General features: G+C 35.7%; 1 protein-coding gene across 3 annotated transcripts; it reads right to left on the bottom strand.

Annotated features, from left to right (window-relative positions):
* Nucleotides 1-376: 376 nt before the first annotated feature.
* On the bottom strand, nt 377-19237 carry LOC112526539 (probable pre-mRNA-splicing factor ATP-dependent RNA helicase DEAH9). 3 transcript variants are annotated; one of them, XM_025136866.1, is made up of 24 exons: nt 19137-19237; nt 18768-18912; nt 17419-17493; nt 17121-17210; nt 16326-16405; nt 16177-16246; nt 15546-15631; nt 15347-15416; nt 14931-15026; nt 14532-14637; nt 13826-13872; nt 13631-13714; nt 12983-13036; nt 12469-12569; nt 12070-12160; nt 5176-5340; nt 4967-5056; nt 4772-4840; nt 4046-4144; nt 3503-3589; nt 2486-2539; nt 2155-2234; nt 1092-1239; nt 377-625 (listed from the first exon to the last, which is right to left on the bottom strand). In XM_025136866.1, exons 1-23 carry the CDS (start codon nt 19235-19237, stop codon nt 1092-1094), a joined length of 2088 nt encoding a protein of 695 aa, XP_024992634.1. In that variant the 3' UTR covers nt 377-625. The 3 variants fall into 3 exon arrangements, with proteins under 3 accessions (XP_024992634.1, XP_024992633.1, XP_024992635.1); XM_025136865.1 differs by lacking the exon at nt 377-625 and having other exon boundaries at nt 669-1239; XM_025136867.1 differs by lacking the exon at nt 377-625 and having other exon boundaries at nt 669-1239; nt 14952-15026; nt 19137-19202.
* Nucleotides 19238-20265: the final 1028 nt, after the last annotated feature.

The raw sequence follows: 20265 nt of genomic DNA, 5'->3' as shown, positions 1-20265 counted from the left end.
ACTTAACCATTCTGCACAAAACCATTCAGCAAATGGCAAACAGCCCCTTAAACAAAACAAGATTAAAGTAGGTGAAATAATTGTGAAAAAAAAAATTAGGGTTTTAATCTATCAAGGGTAGTTTAGTAATTTACTAATATTGTCTCATCTCTCTAATTTTCGCTCCCCCTATTTTGATGGATCAAAGAAAACGTTTTTATCCCACTCAATTATGTCATCTTAATCTTAATATCACAAACGTGAAACAAGAAGTCTTTATCCTATCATGTCCCACCCTGTCCTTAACGGGAAAACCAAAGATATGCAACTGCATAATAAGCTGCCAAAACGATGTCGTTTTTTTCTAAATCGAGCATGTTTCACAGCCGAATGGCCCCGAAAATTGAAGTTGAAAGATACAAGAGACAATTGGCATAGATGGATTTTCATTGCAAATGGCTATATATGATCCGAATTCAGCCAAATTTGATAATATTGCCAGCTACTTGAAAGCAAATGTTCAAATAATTTGTTTTCATTCGGAATGCTTCAACACCGCGCTACCTTGAATCATGAGCAATGCATCTGAATGGTTTACGAGCGGTAGAAAAATCAAACCTGAATGACCCGTATTTGGTTCAAGAACCTGTAAAACACGTTCGAAGGTTGAACATAGGAATGTGCAAAAAATCATCTGATTCAATTACAGTTGGCTGATCAAATAAGCTTATATTGGATTGGATCCAAAATTTCAATATCCAAATTGAATCGGTTGGTTGTGGAATGCCAATTCAAAATCCAGTAAAACTGAACAATCACCACCCAAGTATCAAGGATTAATGATTTATTTTATATGGTACTCATATTATCCAATTGATGGAACTGATCCGACCCAACTATCCATTCAACATCTAATAAATGACTGGATTGGATCAGTTTCGTCCAAATTCATAGGATGTTAACCGATGACACGAGTAATTTTGATATGGTGCTAACACTTACTCTGAATTGAAACATTTTTGGGGATAAAAACAAAAACCACTTTTTCGAGACCGATGGAGCAATATTCAAACGAGAGACATATGCACATGTGAATAGTGAGCATTTCATCCCTAGTGGTGTGTAGGATTCATTGGTTGTTGCTGATAAAAATGAGGTGCAGCCTCTCTCAACCACGAAGGATCGATGGAAATCACATTCCGCATGTACTGGCGATCAGTCGAGACCAATGAATGATAAACAACCCATTTGGGGTTCACCCTGAAGTACATAAGTTTCATGTTAGCTCAAATCGGCAGCTCGGAGGACATTTTCGTAATCATTTAAATAGAGGAAATGCATTTACAGCTTTATTTTTCAAAAAAAAAAATTGCAAGCCGATAGTCTTTTCGGTAATATTCTCTGAGACAGAGTAAAGCTTTGAGATTTTGCGTACAGTTGGAAGATATTGCCATTATTTGGTTTGGTTTTCATTTCTTTGGCCGTTGTGCAATCGAGTAAAATAAATTCTGGTTTACTGTATGATACTCTCTTCGTCCCAAAATAATGTCCACTATGAAAAAGGCACACAGTTTAGAAATATGTAATCATTACAATTTTTAATTAATTAAACGACAATTTTACCCTTAATAATGGAGGGAACAATGAATTTATTTATCTCATAATTAAGGGTAGAATTAGAAAGTGGACACTTATTTTGAGACATAGAGCCGGTCAAACAAGAAAGCATATTCGACTCGTTTTCACTTATTATAACGGTAGTGATTGACTATGCCAACCAAAATGGTACTTTTACAAGGGTAAATTGGTCAAGTCACTTCTTTACTAGAAAAAGGGATCCGTATCCACAAATTGTCAGAAGACAAGGCATGGTAAATAAATACTCCCTCTGTCCCAAAATAAGTGTCTATATTTTTGTTTTAGTTGGTTCCAAAATAATTGTCCACTTTCAAAAATATATATTTTCCAATTCTAACCTTACTTACGAGATCAAGAAATTCATTACCCCCTCTATTATTAACGGTAAAATTGTCATTTAGTTAATTAAGAAGTGTTATAATTATACATTCCTAGAACTGTGTGCCTTTTTCATTGTAGAAATTTATTTTGGAACGAATGGAGTATTGTTTTTAACATATACGTTGACTTATTCGATAGTACAAGGGTTGTGCTAACCTGAATAATACGGATGATGGATGAATGTAAACTTCTTGAGAGCTCCTAAGAGTCTTGTATGTCCCATTATGACTGTATGGCTTCACATGAGAATAAGCAAACTAAAGTTGTCATTCACATGAATGGTTGAATAAATGTGTGAATATTGTCATTTTAGAAACTGAAACTTCCTGCTATAACTTTAGCGGTTTGTGAGTCTTTGGCCTCCTAGGAGGCTCAGAGGTTCAAAACTCACCAAAGGTGAGAAGGGTGTGTGGGTTTATTTGTTCTATTTGCCGTATATAAATATTATATACTTAAAAAAAAAACTTTGCGAAATTTGCTAGCTCACCTCTAAACGACATGCGTTAGCAAAAAATCCAGCAGTCACGGCCCTTCTTAGTACCTAAAACGACCAAGAATCACTATACGAAATCTTTAAAAAGAATGCAAGAGCGGCGATAAAAATGTTCCAAAAAGACCAACTTTTTAACCATCAATACTTAAATTCACGAATCTTGCAAGGATATTATTAATATTACGAGAACAGTAACCAAATAAGAGAATAAGAAAACGGTCAAACCACATTTGATTTTACACTAAAATCACATGTGATACATGCGACTCTGGTTGGCCAAGTCGCCTGCACACCCTTGCATTGACCGTTAGTGTAAAATCACATATGATTTTGCAGATGATTTAGCCATTTTCGTGTTCTTTTATTTGGTTATTCTTCTCGTTTGAACCTCCCTCTATAATAGAGAGTGTATACACACACACATAATATTTATGCATAGGGGGCAAGTTCAAATGAAAATGACAATGAAGTTGAGAATTTTGAGATAGGGAAAAACTGATGAAAAAAGTATACCAATGTGGATGTCAAATTAAGAAAATAAAATACTCATTTTTTGGTATATTTGGCTCCATTATGGTTATATTTCGCCAACTTTTGACTAAAAGATAGAGGGGTTGTTTTAAGATAAGATGGTTGTAACCACTTCTTCAATCTTATCCGTTTGATTATCCTTTCATGTATAGGCATAAACCTTTATACATATATAGGGGACTAATCAAATGAGAACCACAAAAGGGTTGGGAACTAGTTTAATGTATTGTTTCACGGTGTGAAACAATGCATGTGAAAAATACAGTGTTGTTTCACAATGTGACTATTGTTACTCTATTTTTAGTATTTTTTTTATTTTCAGTGTGGTTCTCACAATTCTTAAACATTTTTATGGTTCTCATCTGTATGCCCCTATATATATACATAAAATAAAGATGTATGTATATAATAAACATGTATATATATATCCCGTCACCATTACGACTACTAAAGAAAGTACGAGAAAATCTGAAGAAGTACCTGCATATCGTTTTGGCATGATTTTAAGGCCAGCCCTAGTCGCTGTGCTACTCTTCTTAACTGTTCTCTAACTTCAATAACTTTTTTCTGAAAACAAGGACAAAAATAATTACATTAATGGGTTCTCTTTTTAGCAATCACTGTAATGAATGTCATAAAACACTAGGAAAACTACGGGCCGTTTGGTTTCAGGGACTTGGTGGGATTTGGAATTGGATTCCATTTCAATCCCGCGTTTGGTTTAAAGGAAATCCCGGAATTGAAATCCTGGAACTTCATTGAAATCCCATGAACGTAATTGGTATTTCATGGGATTTCATAGGATTTGTTTGTTATGATGTTTTAAAATATATTAAGAGCATTCGTTTTGTAATAAGCAATTAATAAATGGAATTTTCAGTTCCATTCCAATCCTACAAACCAAACACACCAAAGATTCCAAATCCTTCCATGAAATCCAAATCCCTCAAAAACATTATGTCAAACCAAACAGCCCTAAGAGATCCAGAAGAACGATCATAATTAAGATCTAGTAAAGCTTACCATTGCATGGTAATTGATAAAGTTTTTGTGACACCATTTTGATGATTTATTAGATTGAAGAAACCCCCTGTATACATTGAGGAAGGTCACATGATCACCCTTCAAAAAATAAATAAGCATCATAAGTGGGAAAGAAAGTATCAAAAAGAAAACGGTAGACGGTTATAGAAGAAATTCCTATAAGTACGAAACCTGTATGTGATTCAAGGATTCTTTAATGCATTTAAAAGGGCAAGATGCAACAAAGTTTGGTTTAGTTCTTGTTTAATGTAACAAATAATTTTTTTTCTTGATCCATGTAATAAAGTTTCATAATTTCCTATCTTTTACTCATTTTGACCGATAACTAGCTAATCTTGTAACATTCTGATGGCACAGATACTCGTTTACGAAAGGGTAACAACGAAATCCCAATAAACTTGACATCAACATCATCTAATGTTACAAGATCAGCAGGTTACCTGTCAACATGAGAAAAAAATATAAAATTTGAAACTTTGTTACATTGATTGAAGAAATGGAAACGAGAAATGACTTCCTTATGGTTTTAATCAAAGCCAAGAGTATAAATAGAAACATAAATACTTTTATGCCACTACGAGTTCATATCCAACCAGGATTTAAAAAAAATTGTTTAGGATTTGGGGTTTAGCATTTGGGTTCTAGGGTTTAGAGACATCATAAATCCATTACGAATTTATAGATATGTTTTGTCATATAACGCACCTCTGATGCGGCAAATCTCAATTTGGCTTCATCAAGCTCCCTCTGCCCCTTAACGGAAATCCATATTGACTGTGAAAAGTTGTATCTTTATCGTCAGAATATGAACATCTAGAAAATAAGTCAAACTCAGCGAAAAACCTGATGACATTTATATAAACTTGAATGTGAGAAACATCGAAGGAAATATTTGAACACCTGAACTGAGAGGATAGCAGACACAGTGATGATTTCTTCCGAACATCCAAGTTCGTCGGAAACTATAATCATTTTCGAGATCATCGGATCCTAAAAAACAACAAAATACGATACACAAGTTGTATAAATTGCAAAAGAAATGGAGGGTATTTTTCTAAAATAATAATGCACGATTGAAAGCTTAAATTCATCTAAATGATATAACGAACCAATGGTAGCTCTGCAACTTGGAATCCGACTGGTGAAGTAAGTTTAGCATCGTCATCAAGAATTCCAAGTGAATAAAGTACTTCAAGAGCTCTAACCATTGCTTCAGGTGACGGTGATGATGGCCAATCGAAACCTAAGATATTATCGATGCCCAAGGCTTTTAACTGCAGTTACCAGGATACAATTGTTAGAATATTGGAAGACTTCCTTTTCTTAACAAAGTTTCAACAAACAAGCATGAAAAAATCATATGCACACACATATATATAGGGTCAGGTACATGGGAAAACCACAAAAAAATTGAAGAACTTAGGAACACTCCGGTAACCGTTCACTGTTCATCTGGACGGTATGTGCATACAAGTAATTTGTAAGCAATTTGTAAAACAAAAAAACAGCTTCAATAAGTGTATGCACATGTTCATACCGTCCAAATGAACAATTACCAAGGTGTTCTTCAGTTTTTCATTTTTTAGGGGTTTTCCCCAAAACCTCCCCCCTAAACTTTTTAATTAACCAAATGACAATTTTACCCTCGATAAAAAAGTACATAGTTTAGAAATATATAATTATTCCACTAACGAATTTCTTCATTTCATCAACTCTTAACTATTAGTGTGTCACCATTAAGTGATGAATGGGAAATTTAGTAAATTATAACTGCATCCATTTTCGAAAATGGTCAATTATTTTTGGTACAAACTTAAATAAAAAAGTAGACAATTATTTTGGGATGGAGGGAGTAGAGATGTATGTGTATATATATGTCGAAATACTCAATATCCTCAGAGATACTCGGTATCCTTAAAGATACTCAATATCCTTAAAGATACTTGATATCATTGTAAAATTGGAATTGGAGATTATGGGTCATATCTCCTTGTAATTAGCTGCTAGGAATATCTTAGGAATCCTTTCCTTTCTTCTCATATTCTTTGTGTATATATAACCTTTGTACCTCCCTCTTTTGAGACAAGTGAAATAAAAAAGAATTCCACATGGTATCAGAGCATCTCTGATCCCAGACTATTCTCCTCTTGCTGTTGTGTTTCAATCACAACAGCGATTAAGCAACAACGGTAAGCTCCACAGTCCCCTTCCTATCGTTGTCCTCTCCCCTTCCTCAATATCATTATGACTGGCACAAAATCCTCTTCCCAAAAACACTCAGAAATCATCTCCAAACAAAGACTTCTCATCTAAATCCTCTAGAAAACTCTGAGAGTTTCCTTCCAATTACTGGTCATAATTCATAAAATAAATGGCCATAATTTCCTTCAATGATCTCAATTGGTCATGCAATACATACGTGGTCGAGGAAAGGAAGATCACCTCACAGGGGTTGTTCCTACTCCTAAATCTGATGAGCCTAGTTTCAAGAACTGGAAATCAGAAAACAGCATGGTGATGGCATGGCTGATTAACTCTGTGACCCTAGAAATAGGGGAAAATGTTCTTCTCTACTCTACGGCTCAAGAGATATGGGAGGCTGCTAGAGATACGTATTCCAGTAACAACACTGCAGAATTGTTTGCCATCGAAAGCACACTCCATGATTTACGTCAAGGAGAGTTATCTGTCACTGTTTATTACAACTTACTGATTAGGCATTGGCAGCAACTCAATCTTTATAAAGTTCATGAATGGAAGTGCCCTGCAAATCGAGCTACAATTCAGAAAATGATAGAGATGAGAAGAATATTCAAGTTCCTCATGGGACTCAACAAGGACTTAGATGAATCCGAGGACGAATTCTAGGAATCAAACCACTACCCCCAATCAGGGAAGTGTTTTCGGAGGTCCAAAAGAGAAGAAAGCCGTAAGAAAGTCATGATGGGGACAGTCCCTACAACCTTACAAGTCGACCGATCTGCCCTTGCTGCATGGGGATCCTCATGCCAGCACTCAAATTCACATCCAGGAGGGAATCACTCATCATCAAATGAAAGCAGACCCAAAAGTGGAAGGTCGTGGTGTGATCACTGCAACAAACCCGGCCCTGTCCGGGATAATTGTTGAAGAATACATGGAAAGCCAGCTGATTGGAAGCCTAAACGAGCAACTAATGGCATTGAAAGTCGTGGAAACCTTGTGTGTGGAACTAATTCTCCTCAGGCCGAGACTCCTCCATTTAACAAAGAACAAATGGAGATGCTCCAAAAGATGTTTGGCTCGGTCCAACAGCCAGCACATATCCAGACAACAGCTATGGCATCCTCTCTAATCTCTTCCACCCCAAGCTCGGGAAATGTTGCTCAAACATGTATTCAACCAGCAGTCTTTACTGTCTTAACTTATCATCTCAAACCTGGATAGTGAATTCCGGTGCATCAGATCACATGACTGGAAACCCACAGTTGTTTGATAATTTGAAACTGTGCTCCTCACATTTATTCGTCCGAATTGCCGATGGAAGCTGCTCCAAAGTAACAGGCCTCGGATCCAACAAAGTGTCACCGAATATCAATCTCAAATCTGTCCTCTTTGTTCCCAAACTTAATTGCAATTGCACCACTAATTTTCATACCAATGGTTATGTTTTTCAGAATTTGGACTCTGGGAGGATGACTGGCAATGCTGAGATTAGTGCACGTCTGTACCAACTTATAATGCAACTTGATCCAAGTCATGCCGCCAACCATACCCACCTTGCACTGACGAATAACTCAACCAATCCTCCAATATCAAGTCAGAATCAGCAGGATATTGAGATCTTAAATCTACATTATCGTTTAGGTCATCCTAATTTTAGTTATTTGTCTCGACTATATCCATCATTATTCAGAAATAAAAATCCTCAGTTATTTCAGTGTGATATTTGTCAATTCTCAAAACACTCCCATACAATCTATCCACCTAAATTACACAAACCATCTCACCCTCTCTCTCTCTGTGATACATGGTGACATGGGGAAAAACAAGAGTAAGTAATGCAACAGGAGCTAGGTGGTTCCTACTGTTTGTGGATGACCATACTCGTCTCTCTTGGGTATTTCTCATGAAGGAAAAATCACAAACCAAAAGCCTTTTCATCAAACTTCATACAATGATAAAAACCCAATTCCACACAAATATCCAACTTCTAAAGATTGATAATGCATCGGATGACTACCACAATGCCCTTGGCAATTACCTCTCTCAGCAAGGGATTGTACATCAAAGCTCATATGTCGCTACCCCTCAACAAAATAGGGCTGCCACGCGGAAAAATAGACACTTACTTGAAACCTCTCATTTCCTTCTCTTTACCTCTAACGTCCCCAAACACTTTTGAGGAGATGCTATTCTTACTCTACCTATCTCATAAACCGAATGTCATCTCGAGTCCTAAAATTCAAAACCCCATGGCAAGTCCTTCTACTGTCATTTCCTAACACTCATCTCGTCTCAGACATACCTCCAAAAAAATTTGGGTGTACAGCCTTTGTCCATATTCATCCACATCAAAGAAGCAAACTTGACCCCAACGCTTCAAAATGCATTTTTCTCGGCTATTCTCTAAACCAAAAAGGGTATAAATGTTACTCCCCTTCTTAATGAAAGTTTTTCACCTCCATGGATGTCACATTCTTCGAAAACAAACCATACTACATGGATGTTCATGGGGGGAATATGATTGAACACCCTCACACGATTGAAGGTAGTCACACCAACCCAATCCAATCCCTTCCTCCAATCTCTTCCAAAACCAAAGAAGATCAAACTCTCTTCCCGTATGTGCCAAAAACTGAACCACTCCAAACTAACCCCACCCATCCTTCAACCGATCATTCAACCTCCTATGACACCAATAGAAAATACACACCTCAACCCTCAAAAGGAAACCCTAGTCTACACCATGGAAGCAGGACAAGGAAGTACAGGCCATACAATCTGAGCAGTGCCACGAGTCTCAACCAATTCAACTCCTGAATCTCAAGGTATGCGCCTTAGTGAGCCTACTAATGTTGATAATCTAGATCTTCCTATTGCTCTAAGAAAGGGGGTTCCAACCTGTACTTCACATCCAATAAAGAATTTTGTATCTTACAAGGGATTATCACTCAATTATCATGCCTTTGTGTCAAGATTGGATGAAACTCAGGTTCCACCTCTATTCATGAAGCCTTACAAAACCCAGCATGGAAGGACGCAACATTTGAAAAAATCAAGGCGTTGGATAAGACCAAACATGGGAGATTACAGATCTTCCACCAGGAAAGAGGACGGTAGGCTGCAAATGAATCTTCTCAGTAAAGTACAAATCTGATGGCACAACTGAGAGATACAAGGCGCGATTGGTAGCTAAAGGATTTACTCAATCATATGGGATAGACTACCAAGAAACATTTGCACTAGTTGCCAAGCTCAACACCATCAGAGTCTTGTTATCTATCATTGCAAACCTAGATTGGCCACTGCACCAACTCGATGTAAAAAACGCTTTCCTTAATTGCGATCTTGAAGAAGAAGTTTTCATGGACATTCCACCTAGATTCAACTCATAGGCAAATCAAGGCAAGGTATGCAAACTCAAAAAGTCACCCTATGGCCTAAAACAGTCCCTACGGGCTTGGTTCGATAGGTTCTCTAAAGTTCTGAGAAGAACGAGATACACCTAAGGCCAAGCGGACCACATGTTCTTCGTTAAGCAGACTTTTGATCAAAAGGTAACTGCCCTTACTGTCTATGTTGATGATATAGTCCTGACTGGCAATGATCACATAGAAGTTGGCCGTCTCAATACCCTATTGTCGAAGGAATTTGAGATTAAAGATCTTGGAAATTTGAAGTATTTCCTTGGAATGGAAGTTGCTAGATCAAGAAAAGGAATCTTTATCTCTTAAAGGAAGTATGTCTAGATCTCCTGAAAGAAACAGGCATGCTTGGATGTAAATCAGCTGGCATGCCAATGGACCCATACAACAAGGTGGGATCCAAGCAAGACAACATTCCAGTAGACAAAGGAAGGTACCAAAGGCTAGTGGGAAAACTAATCTACCTTTCACACACAAGATCCAATATAGGGTTCCCAATAAGTGTTGTAAGCCAGTTTATGAACAAGCCCACAGATGAACACATGGAGGCGCCATATCGAAATCTGAGGTACCTCAAAGGGACACTTGGAAAAGGAATTGCTTTTATCAAAGGTTCAAATAGAGGTATAAAAGTATTCATTGATGCAGACTGGGGCGGGTCTCTCACTGATTGGAGGTCTACTTCAGGCTATTGTACTTTTGTAATAGGCAATCTTGTCACATGGAGAAGTAAGAAACAATCAGTTGTTGCAAGAAGTAGTGCAGAAGCCGAATATAGGGCAATGGCACACGAAATATGTAAAGGGATGTGGCCTAAGAGACTTCTCGATGAACTCAAAGTTGAAACTTCGGAGTCGATTAAACTCTCATGCAATGAGGCAGCTATAAGAATTGCAAAGAATCAGGTCCACCATGATCGGACAAAGCATATTGAGATTGATCGACATTTCATAAGCGAGAAAATTGAGGCCAAAATTATTAGTATTGGATACACGCCGTCACAACAACAAATTGCAGATATCCTTACTAAAGCTCCCCAAAGACCAGCTTTTGAAAATCTATGCTCCAAGCTAGGAATGATCAATATATATTTCCCAGCTTGGGGGGATGTAGAAATATTCAGTATCCTTAGAGATACTCAGTATCCTTAGAGATACTTGGTATCCTTAAAGATAATCAATATCCTTAAAGATACTCGATATCATTGTAAAATAGGAATTGGGGATTATGGGTAATATCTCCTTGTAATTAGCTGTTGTGAATATCTTAGGAATCCTTTCCTTTTCTTCTCATATTCTTTGTGTATATATAGCCTTTGTACCTCCCTCTTTTGAGACAAGTGAAATAAAAAAGAATTCCACAATATATATACACACACACACATTTGTATTTGTACACACCCATGTATACATTTATGTATGATGCAAATATATTTGTAACATATGTATATAAACATACGCACATACATATAGACGGAAGATCATGTGAGAATAGGAGTTAACATGAGAAGCATAAGAAGGGATCTGCACCCTTGATCACTTTTAATCTCACCCCACCCAATGAATTGTGCTTCTCAAGGGAATTGATCAATTGCATCTTGGTGCATCTCTTTAGTGTTGATATTCAATTAGGATTGATCCAAGGGTGGAGATCCTTCTCACCCTTCTCAACGTAACTTCCATTCTCACCGGAACCAACACCATACACACACACACACACACACATATATATATATATATATATGTATATGTGTGTGTGAATATGTGTATATATATGTATACATGTATATATTGCATATATATTGTGTATATATACACAAATGATATACACGTGTGTCTGTATACACATATATGTAAGGGGCGGTTCAAATGAAAACACGAAAAACGAATAAAAAAGTATAAAAATATTGATGTCAAATCAAAAAAAATGCTCGTTTTTTGGTATAATTCATTTGTCTCCAATTTTGATTACAGTTCACCAATTTTCAATTAGGATGGGGTTATTTTTTGTTCTAAAAATGATATTGACAACCTAAATAATCCCATTTTTTGGATCAAATCCATCTGACCAATGAGATATATTTCCACGTTTGCAACATTCCAGATGTTTTCATCTAAACCTCCCCGTATAAATGTTTACTTATACCCCAAGTGTGTGTATGTGTATACACACACAAACACACATTAATACAAATGCATATATAAATGTTTGTGTGTGTATATATATATATGCATTTACATGTATATATATATATATATATATATATATATATATACGTGTGAATCCTAAAGATATCTCATTGTCATTGTGTTTTAACTCATGGATGAATACAACCTTCCAAGCATCGAAATTTAAATATAATCTTTTAAGCCATACCTGAATCACACTAGAAACAAGGTTCGATCTCTGCATCTCAGGAATACCCTCTAAAGACATCTCATTCACAAAATAATCTTCTGTATAGAGCCTGATAATTGTGATACAAAAGTTACAAGAATATATACCAATAACCATTTTTCACTTTCACACTGCTTCTAGCAAAACATGAGCAATACTCTATTTATATATATATAATATATATATATATATGTGTGTGTGTGTGTGTATATACATGTGCATACCGGACAATTTGCTTACAAATTACTTGTATGCACATGTGCATACCGTCCAGATGAATGGTTACAGGGGTGTTCTTCAATTTCTCATTTTCTTCCACCTTATGAATGTATGTGTGTATATATATATATATATATATATAGTTGTAAGTTGTAGCACCTGTAACATTTCCCTGGCCGTACTCGTCCAGCCCGTCCAGCCCTTTGCCTAGCAGATGCCTTGGATATTGGTGCCACTACAAGATTTTCTATATCTGTAATCTGGGACAAGAAGATACCAGATTTCAAATATATATATGACTGAATGGCAGAAAAGTATACGTTTTTAGAAATATATTAGTCAAAGAGAAAAATGAAGCATAATAAATCAAATATGTTATCATGAGATTATACTCGGAAATACTACTCCCTCTGTCGGAAAATAAATGTCCACAATGAAAAAGGCACAAAGTTTTAAAACTGTATAATTACTACACTTTTTAATTAACTAAATGACAATTTTACCCTTAATAACAAATCCATCTCATAATTAAGGATATAACTGGAAAGTATGCATTTTTGAAAGTCGACACTTATTTTTGGACAAACAAAATAGAATTGTAGGCATTAATCTTGGGACGGAGGGAGTAGTATCAATAAAGAGGATGGTGCAACTAAAAGAAGAAGAAAAATACCGGGTTGTAGAACCGCTGTTTTGAGAAGCCACTATCAATAACATACACGATACCCTGCTCCAAGAAATTCGACAACAATAAGAAAATACATTTCCTACAATTCACCATTATATTCAAGAACATCGCTCAAAAGTAACCAAAGGGTCATTGGCCCAGCAATATCTGTGTTACCGGTAAATGCTAGCCTCCCCAGGGGTCAAGCATTCAAACCTCACCAAATACAAGGAGAAAGAGAGAGTCCCTCCTTTTACAAACCCAATATTTTGTACAAACTTCCAAGCCAGTTTTTATGTGTTGTTTCGTATATGAAACAACACGTGAAAATGTGGTGTTTATACGAAGTTGTTTCGTATGACAAACTTTCATAATTGTCTTTTCCACACATAAAACAGCCCTGAACGTTTCACATATAAAACAACATTGTATAAACACTGCATTTTTACGCGTGTTGTTTCATATGTGAAACAACACATAAAAACTGGCTTGGAAGTTTGTACAATTTATTGGGTTTTGTAAATGATTATGCGTATGTGTATATATATATATATATATTTGTACAATTTATTGGGTTTTGTAAATGATTATGCGTATATATGTATATATATATATATATATGCACACTTAAAATTAAGGAACGCTCAAAAGTACCTCCAGCGTCAAGGATGTCTCTGCAATGTTTGTTGAGATCACTACCTTCCTTTTCCCTCTAGGGGAAGGAGAAAACACCAAGTCCTAAAAATGTCCGACAAGAAAATCATATATAGTCAATAAGTGTTCACAGCCTCCATAATATCTTCTATATACATTACGAGCCATGAATAAGAAAAAGAAAAGATAACTAACCTGATCTGCACGAGTGAGGCCCGAATACAAAGGCAAAACAATCATTCCTGAAATGATATTTAACCAAAATTGTGTCAAAATAAGCATTTTCTATTTCAAGTTAGATCACCATGAAAAGCTGAACCACTGCCGCCATAGAATAAAACCGGAAGTGCCCATTTGATCGAAGATGGTATTAATTTTAGGGTTCTTTTATGTTTATCTTACCATGGATGGGGGCATGGGGCAATATGATATACCACATATTCCAAGTTGTAAGTAATACTAGTATTGGGTTGTTTGGTTGGTTTTCCATTAAGTTCTGTATGGATAAAGTTGTCTGTGTGAATTAATCTATCTGTATAGATTGCAAAGGTTTTTGTTTGGGAGGGTTTTTTCATAGACGGGATGAGCATGTTTTTTAATTGGGAAGGGCAGGTCTGGAAAAAACTTGGCTTTCTACATAAAGCTCCCTCCTAGAAGCTTACTGAATAGTCACTTTCTATATCATTAAGCCACAACCAAACAGTCACTTATAGCTGACTGAATAAGCTGAGTCCCATTAAGCTCATTAGGCTGCTAACAACAGGCCCTTAGTACCAAAGGGTCATTGGCCCAGCAGCACCCGGGTTACCGGTAGATTCCCACCTCATATAACCACGGTCCCATGATTGGTCTCAGATTACAAAAGAAAGCAAGATCAACGGATAATAAGCATCTGACATACCTAAAGAAGACTTGCCATCATTTTGGGCTTCTTCTGTGATCAATTGAACTGCAGAATCAATATCATCTTGCCCGGTTAGAAAGACAAGAATATCTCCCATTGGCTCCTGCAAGCTCAAACGATAAAGATTAGGTGACCCTTTTTTAAAGTATATAATATTTATATATAACAAATTTCACACACACTCCTCACCTTTGGTGAGGCTTAAACCTTGACCTCAGAGAGGTTAGGATCTACAGGTAACCCGGGTGTTGGGAAATGACCAAAGTGTGCGAAAGGGAAAAATAAAGATATGCTAAATTTTGAGGAAAAAATGTATAAGTAATTTAAAGAATAATTAAAATAAATTATATCATTATATGATATAGTTCCAAATGTTGTCTACAATAGCAAGTGTACCTTATTATGAATAGACATAACTGTCGAAACGGTAGCTCGGAGATAGTCGGAAACAGGCTCCTCGGCATAGAAAATCTGTACATTGAATCCTCGACCCTGAAATCACATCATTTCAAGATAAGCGAACAAAGAATAGCAACATAGAAGCTTACTCCATGATTAGATTGTATCATACTCCCACCGTCCCAAAATAAATGTCCACAATGAAAATAAAAACACGGTTTTAGAAATGTATAATTATTCTATTTTTTAATCAACTAAACGACAATTTTATCCTCAATAATAGAAGAAGTAATGTCTCCATCTCATAATTAACGGTAGAACTGAAACATGACTTGTTTTGGGACTAACTAAAATAGAAATTGGACATTTATTATGAAAATGGAGGGAGTACACGATATACCGCTATAATATACCTCAACGGACAAAATAGCAGGTTCTGTCTTCAGTCCATGATCTTCTCCTTCCAATTGAGGCCGCCTTTTCCTGATGAATACACAAATTTGTGATATCATAGCCATAATCATCCATTTAGAGTAGACCGAACCACATTAGGAGAGAAATTAATAGATACAAGTTGACCCTTAATATGAATCATTATACTAATAAGCAAACCTGGTCTGAAAAAATGCAGCCATCGATTTTGCTTCAATAGTAGCTGATGCAATAATTAGGCGCAACTCGGGCCTACGGCGTTGTATCTGGGAAATCAGTCATTAGCGATAGTAACATAAACAAAAGTGCAACACATTCTTTTGGAAAGTCGTTCGATATGGATCTTGAATCTTCCGTTGTGTTCTCGGAACCTTTATCATGAGTAAAAGGGAGAGAAAGGAAAGGAAAGTAAAAGAACTCGTGTTCTCGAAACTTTTTTAGGTGAGAAATGACAGGAAACGGAAGGAAAATAATGAAAATTTTCCTCCCAAATGTGGGAGGAAAGGGAAGAAAATGAAAGGAAAGAAATTAAAACCCCAAAAAGATTATTAAATTTACAAAACTATCCAACCTTAATTTTTAAAAGATAGATTTTAAAGGGTATATTTGTAAAAATGACATCTTTCCTTTCCTTTCTTTCCTTTTCATGAACATGGAAAAGTATTTTCTATCTTTTCCTTTCCTTCCTTTTCCTTCCCTCTCGAGAACACAAATAAAAAAAATTCCTTTCCTTTCTTTTCCTTCGCTTTTCTTTTTCTTCGATTTCTTTTCTTTTCTCCCCAAATTCGAAAACACAGCATTCATGTGATACCTTTTTCAGGAGACCCAACAATATGTCGGTTGAAAGGGATCTTTCATGAGCTTCATCCACCATAATCACACTGAAATATATCATTTGAACTTAAGAACAAATTAACAATTTGAATAAATAGCAAAATAACTAGGATTTGTAACAAGCACCTGTACTTGCTTAGGAGAGGATCATCCATCATTTCCCTAAGTAATACTCCATCCGTGAGAAATTTGATCCTTGTTAAGTCCTGTGCTGCCAAAAAGAGAAATATGAACAACTCTTGACCCTTCAAAGCATAAATGCATCCCTTCCAGAAGTCGGGGTTTTGTTGCACATATTAGCTCTAGAACTATATGGTATTCAAGTAGCAGATTCTATCAAACAAACTATAACTATTAACTGATTTAATGAGCCATTATTGTTCATAATTAATGGGTGTTTGGTTGATTTTCCATTAAGTCCTGTATGGATAAAGCAGTATGTGTGGATTAACCTGTCTGTAGAGATTAGGAAGATTTTTGTTTGGGAGGTTTCTTCGTAGATGGAATGAGCGTGTTCTTTAATTGGGGAGGGCAGGTTTGGAAAAAACTTGTCTTTCTGCATAAAACTCCCCTCTAAAAGCTTACTGATTAAGCCACTTCATATATCATTAAGCCACTACCAAACAGTCATGTATAGCTGACCGAATAAGCTATGAGTCCCATTAAGCTCATTAAGCTGCAAACAAACGAGCCCTTACACATGCTGACATGCATGGCTTAATCTTTGGACAAGCATATGGCTACTAGCGGGATCAACCAGGTAGCTTGAATTTACATGTTAAGCAAAAGGAATTAGGGATCATTGGATAAAATGCATCATTGAGACAACGCAACCTATTCACATGAGAATAAGTTTGTAAAGATGTCTTTGTTTAGGAGTCATACATGTTAGCATGATTTCAACATTAAATAAAGTCTTACTGAATTTGTCACATCTTCAAATCGAATAGTATAACCGACTTCCTCCCCAAGGTTTACTCCCATTTCTTCTGCCAACCGTGCAGCAACACTCTGAAAAACATGATATGAACTCAAAACCGTAAGATAATATAATTTCAAAATATATAACCTCCATAAATTGAGATCCAATGCCCGTTTCTCTATTGTGAATATTTTTAGAACTGTTTGCATCTTGTTCACATTAAGAACAAAAGATATTCCAAAAGAAAATGTTGAAAATTTTGTTACAAGTATTAAAATTTAATTTGGCAGCGAGTACCTGCACAGCCAATCGTCTTGGTTGAGTGCATGCAATGATGCGCCCGCCATCTGCCCAGCCTGCTTCCTTGAGGTACTGCAAGATTAAATAACCATCGGGAATATGCTAAATACATAAGGGTTTGGTTCCGGTGAGAACAATCCCTTTTCATGAGAAAGTGAGAAAGGTAAAATCTTCACATAATATAACGTAACCTTATCGTGAGACCCGTGATGTGAATATAACCTTATATTGTGTGAATACACGTTTTTAGGTCATGTTCATGTTACAACCGTCACAAAATATAACATAACATTCACACAATATAAAGGTACCTTCACCTCTTTTCATCTTATAATGAAAATAATTCTCATGGTCCTGACTCAAATATATAATTCATAGCTATGCCTAAATCTATGTGGTTCATTCCACTAGAAACACAGAGGCATATCAGAAAACAATTTGCAATATTCAAGTTATTTGTTACCGATTTCAAATTTTATACTTTTACAAAATTAAGCATGAATTGATAACAACATGCTTAAAGATTATGTTTCCCTTGAAAGACCCATCTGCTTTAATTTAACAACCAAAACTAAGTTTTTGACACCACAAGCACACAAATTCAACACTAAAGTGGTGTTTGGTTTGTTGGAATCTGAAGGAAATTAAGGAATTGGAATAAAATTCCGTTCTTGCATTTGGTTCATTCTTTGAGTTTTCGTAAAAAATTCAAATTCCAACATCATCACCACCGCCACTACTACCACCACCACCACTACCGCCTCCACCACACCACTACTATTATATTCAATGAACCAACAGACAAATTCCATTATGATTCCTACCAACCAAACACATGGTCAAATCTGACCAAATTTCATTCCAATTCCTTTGACATATTCCAATTCCAACATATTCCATCACGCGAACGAAACTCCACCTAAAGGTGAGGGAGAAAAAACAGAAAAAAGATAAATTGAGCCTCTTTATTAAGTCTGCTTATCCTTATATTTGTTTATCTTGGGTTGGAAGAAATTTGATAACATGAAACTATGCAATTCATGTAAATTATATACTACGTCCATTGCAATTGAAGATACACAATTAGACTGTTTAAATCAGATAGAAGATATCAACTTTAAAATCAATCAGCACTATAAACCCTAAACTACATTAACCAACCTTCATAACAACTACTATAAACAAAAAGAACATAATTAGCATTACATTTGCAAAGAAACCAATATCATCTCATCAACTTTGAATAAGAATTCTAGTGGGTTTGACATCAAAATCCAAACAAAATCTCTTTTCCCCCAATTGAATAATAGCATAGTACATACAAAGAGAAGAAAAGGGATTGAAACCTGAGGGATTTGAGTGGTTTTGCCACTTCCCGTTTCGCCGACGATGATGGTAGTAGAATGAGTCTCCACCAGATATAAAATCGACGTTCTATACTTGAACACAGGTAATCTCTGCCTCTGCTTCTCTAAGCTCGCATGCCCATATCTGCAATTGATTCCGGTTCGAAATTCATAGCATTACATCTAGTTTCCAATTAGTTGTTGATACTCACTCAAAGTCTCAAACCACAGAGAAAATCAACATATTGATTTTGAGCATCAAACGAAATTTACAAAAAGAACACTCCATGTCGATTTTGATTTCCAATTTACCGCCAAAAATCAAACTTTTTGGGTGTTGAGGAGAAAGTGAAAGAAGAGGAATGTTACGTGGATGAAGAGGAGGGGGAGGCGGAGTAGAAAAGAACGCCGCCTTCTTCGTCGTCGAGCATGCGAGGCTTCACAGTCCCTGGCTTCCAAAATTGCGCCATCACAGCCGACCAAAAGCTCTGATGGGAAGTGGTGCCCTATGAATTTCTCGTTGGTACCACTATTTTTTTTTTTTTTTTTTTATCGTGTAAAAAGCATACCAGGAGCGGTTGGGATTGCTTATAAAAATAAGATATTGACTTATTTTGGTGTGATATCGGTAATAAATATTTTTTAGTGTTTGGATAAACAACTTATATCAGTATCAAACAGCTAATAAGAAGTTTTTGAATAAGTTAAACTCTTCTGATTTATAATAAGTTGATAAGTGTTTTTGTAGAAAAACCTAACACCCCCTTAAAGTGAGATTTGAGAAGGAAAAAAAAAAACTCTAAATTTTTTATCACTTTTAATATCAAACTTATTTATGAATTATGTTTTATATGGAGATTAATCTATTGCATCTCGGTGTATCATAATTGCATTAGTGATCGTTAAAATAAATATTACATTGGGTTTATATTAAATTAAGGTATATTAGTAATTTTTTAGTTTATGTCTCGTTTTTTTACTGTATTGTTCCATCTATTTTGTTGGAACAAGAAAATATATTTTTGTTTTCACCATGTCAATCATTGTCTCTGTTTCATGTCATGTCAAAACGTGAACAATGAGTTTTTGTCTTGTCCCATATATCACACTAAATATGGGATGAGTTTTGTCATGTCATGTCTCATGTACCAAATGTAGCCTAAAAATAATATATAAATAACATAAACATACAATTATTTATAAAACTGTAAAAGACATTTTCATTTATGTTATCTGTTTTGTTACATACATTTCTAACAAGTAAAAAGATACTTTAAAATAGAGATTTAGAAGAATACTGTGTTTCAAAAGATATTTTAAAATGTTCAAGAAAGAAAAGTTATAAATCCTTAAATTTGGAGACATCTCTAAATCTTGATATTGAGGATTGAGAAAAAAAAAATTATTTCGATTGTTTCCACTTATACGATTGAACGTATTAACCATAGTTCTAGATAACTGGGCATCAAGGCATGGGTTATATGTTGACTTAAAGCGT

Source organism: Cynara cardunculus (assembly GCF_001531365.2).
Source record: "Cynara cardunculus var. scolymus isolate 2C chromosome LG 14, CcrdV1, whole genome shotgun sequence".
In the NCBI taxonomy this organism is placed as follows: Eukaryota; Viridiplantae; Streptophyta; class Magnoliopsida; order Asterales; family Asteraceae; genus Cynara; species Cynara cardunculus.
This window is presented reverse-complemented; position numbering and strand designations above follow the sequence as displayed.

What these genes read in the sequence shown, in the direction of transcription:
- LOC112526539 (XM_025136866.1), bottom strand. Translation starts at nt 19,237, where the DNA reads ATGGCGCAATTTTGGAAGCCAGGGACTGTGAAGCCTCGCATGCTCGAC. An exon ending in GCTGCATTTTTTCAGACCAG is followed by an intron (nt 15,417 to 15,545) that starts GTTTGCTTATTA and finishes TGTATTCATCAG; the next exon opens with GAAAAGGCGGCCTCAATTGG. An exon ending in TGAGATTTGCCGCATCAGAG is followed by an intron (nt 4,145 to 4,771) that starts GTGCGTTATATG and finishes TATTTTTTGAAG; the next exon opens with GGTGATCATGTGACCTTCCT.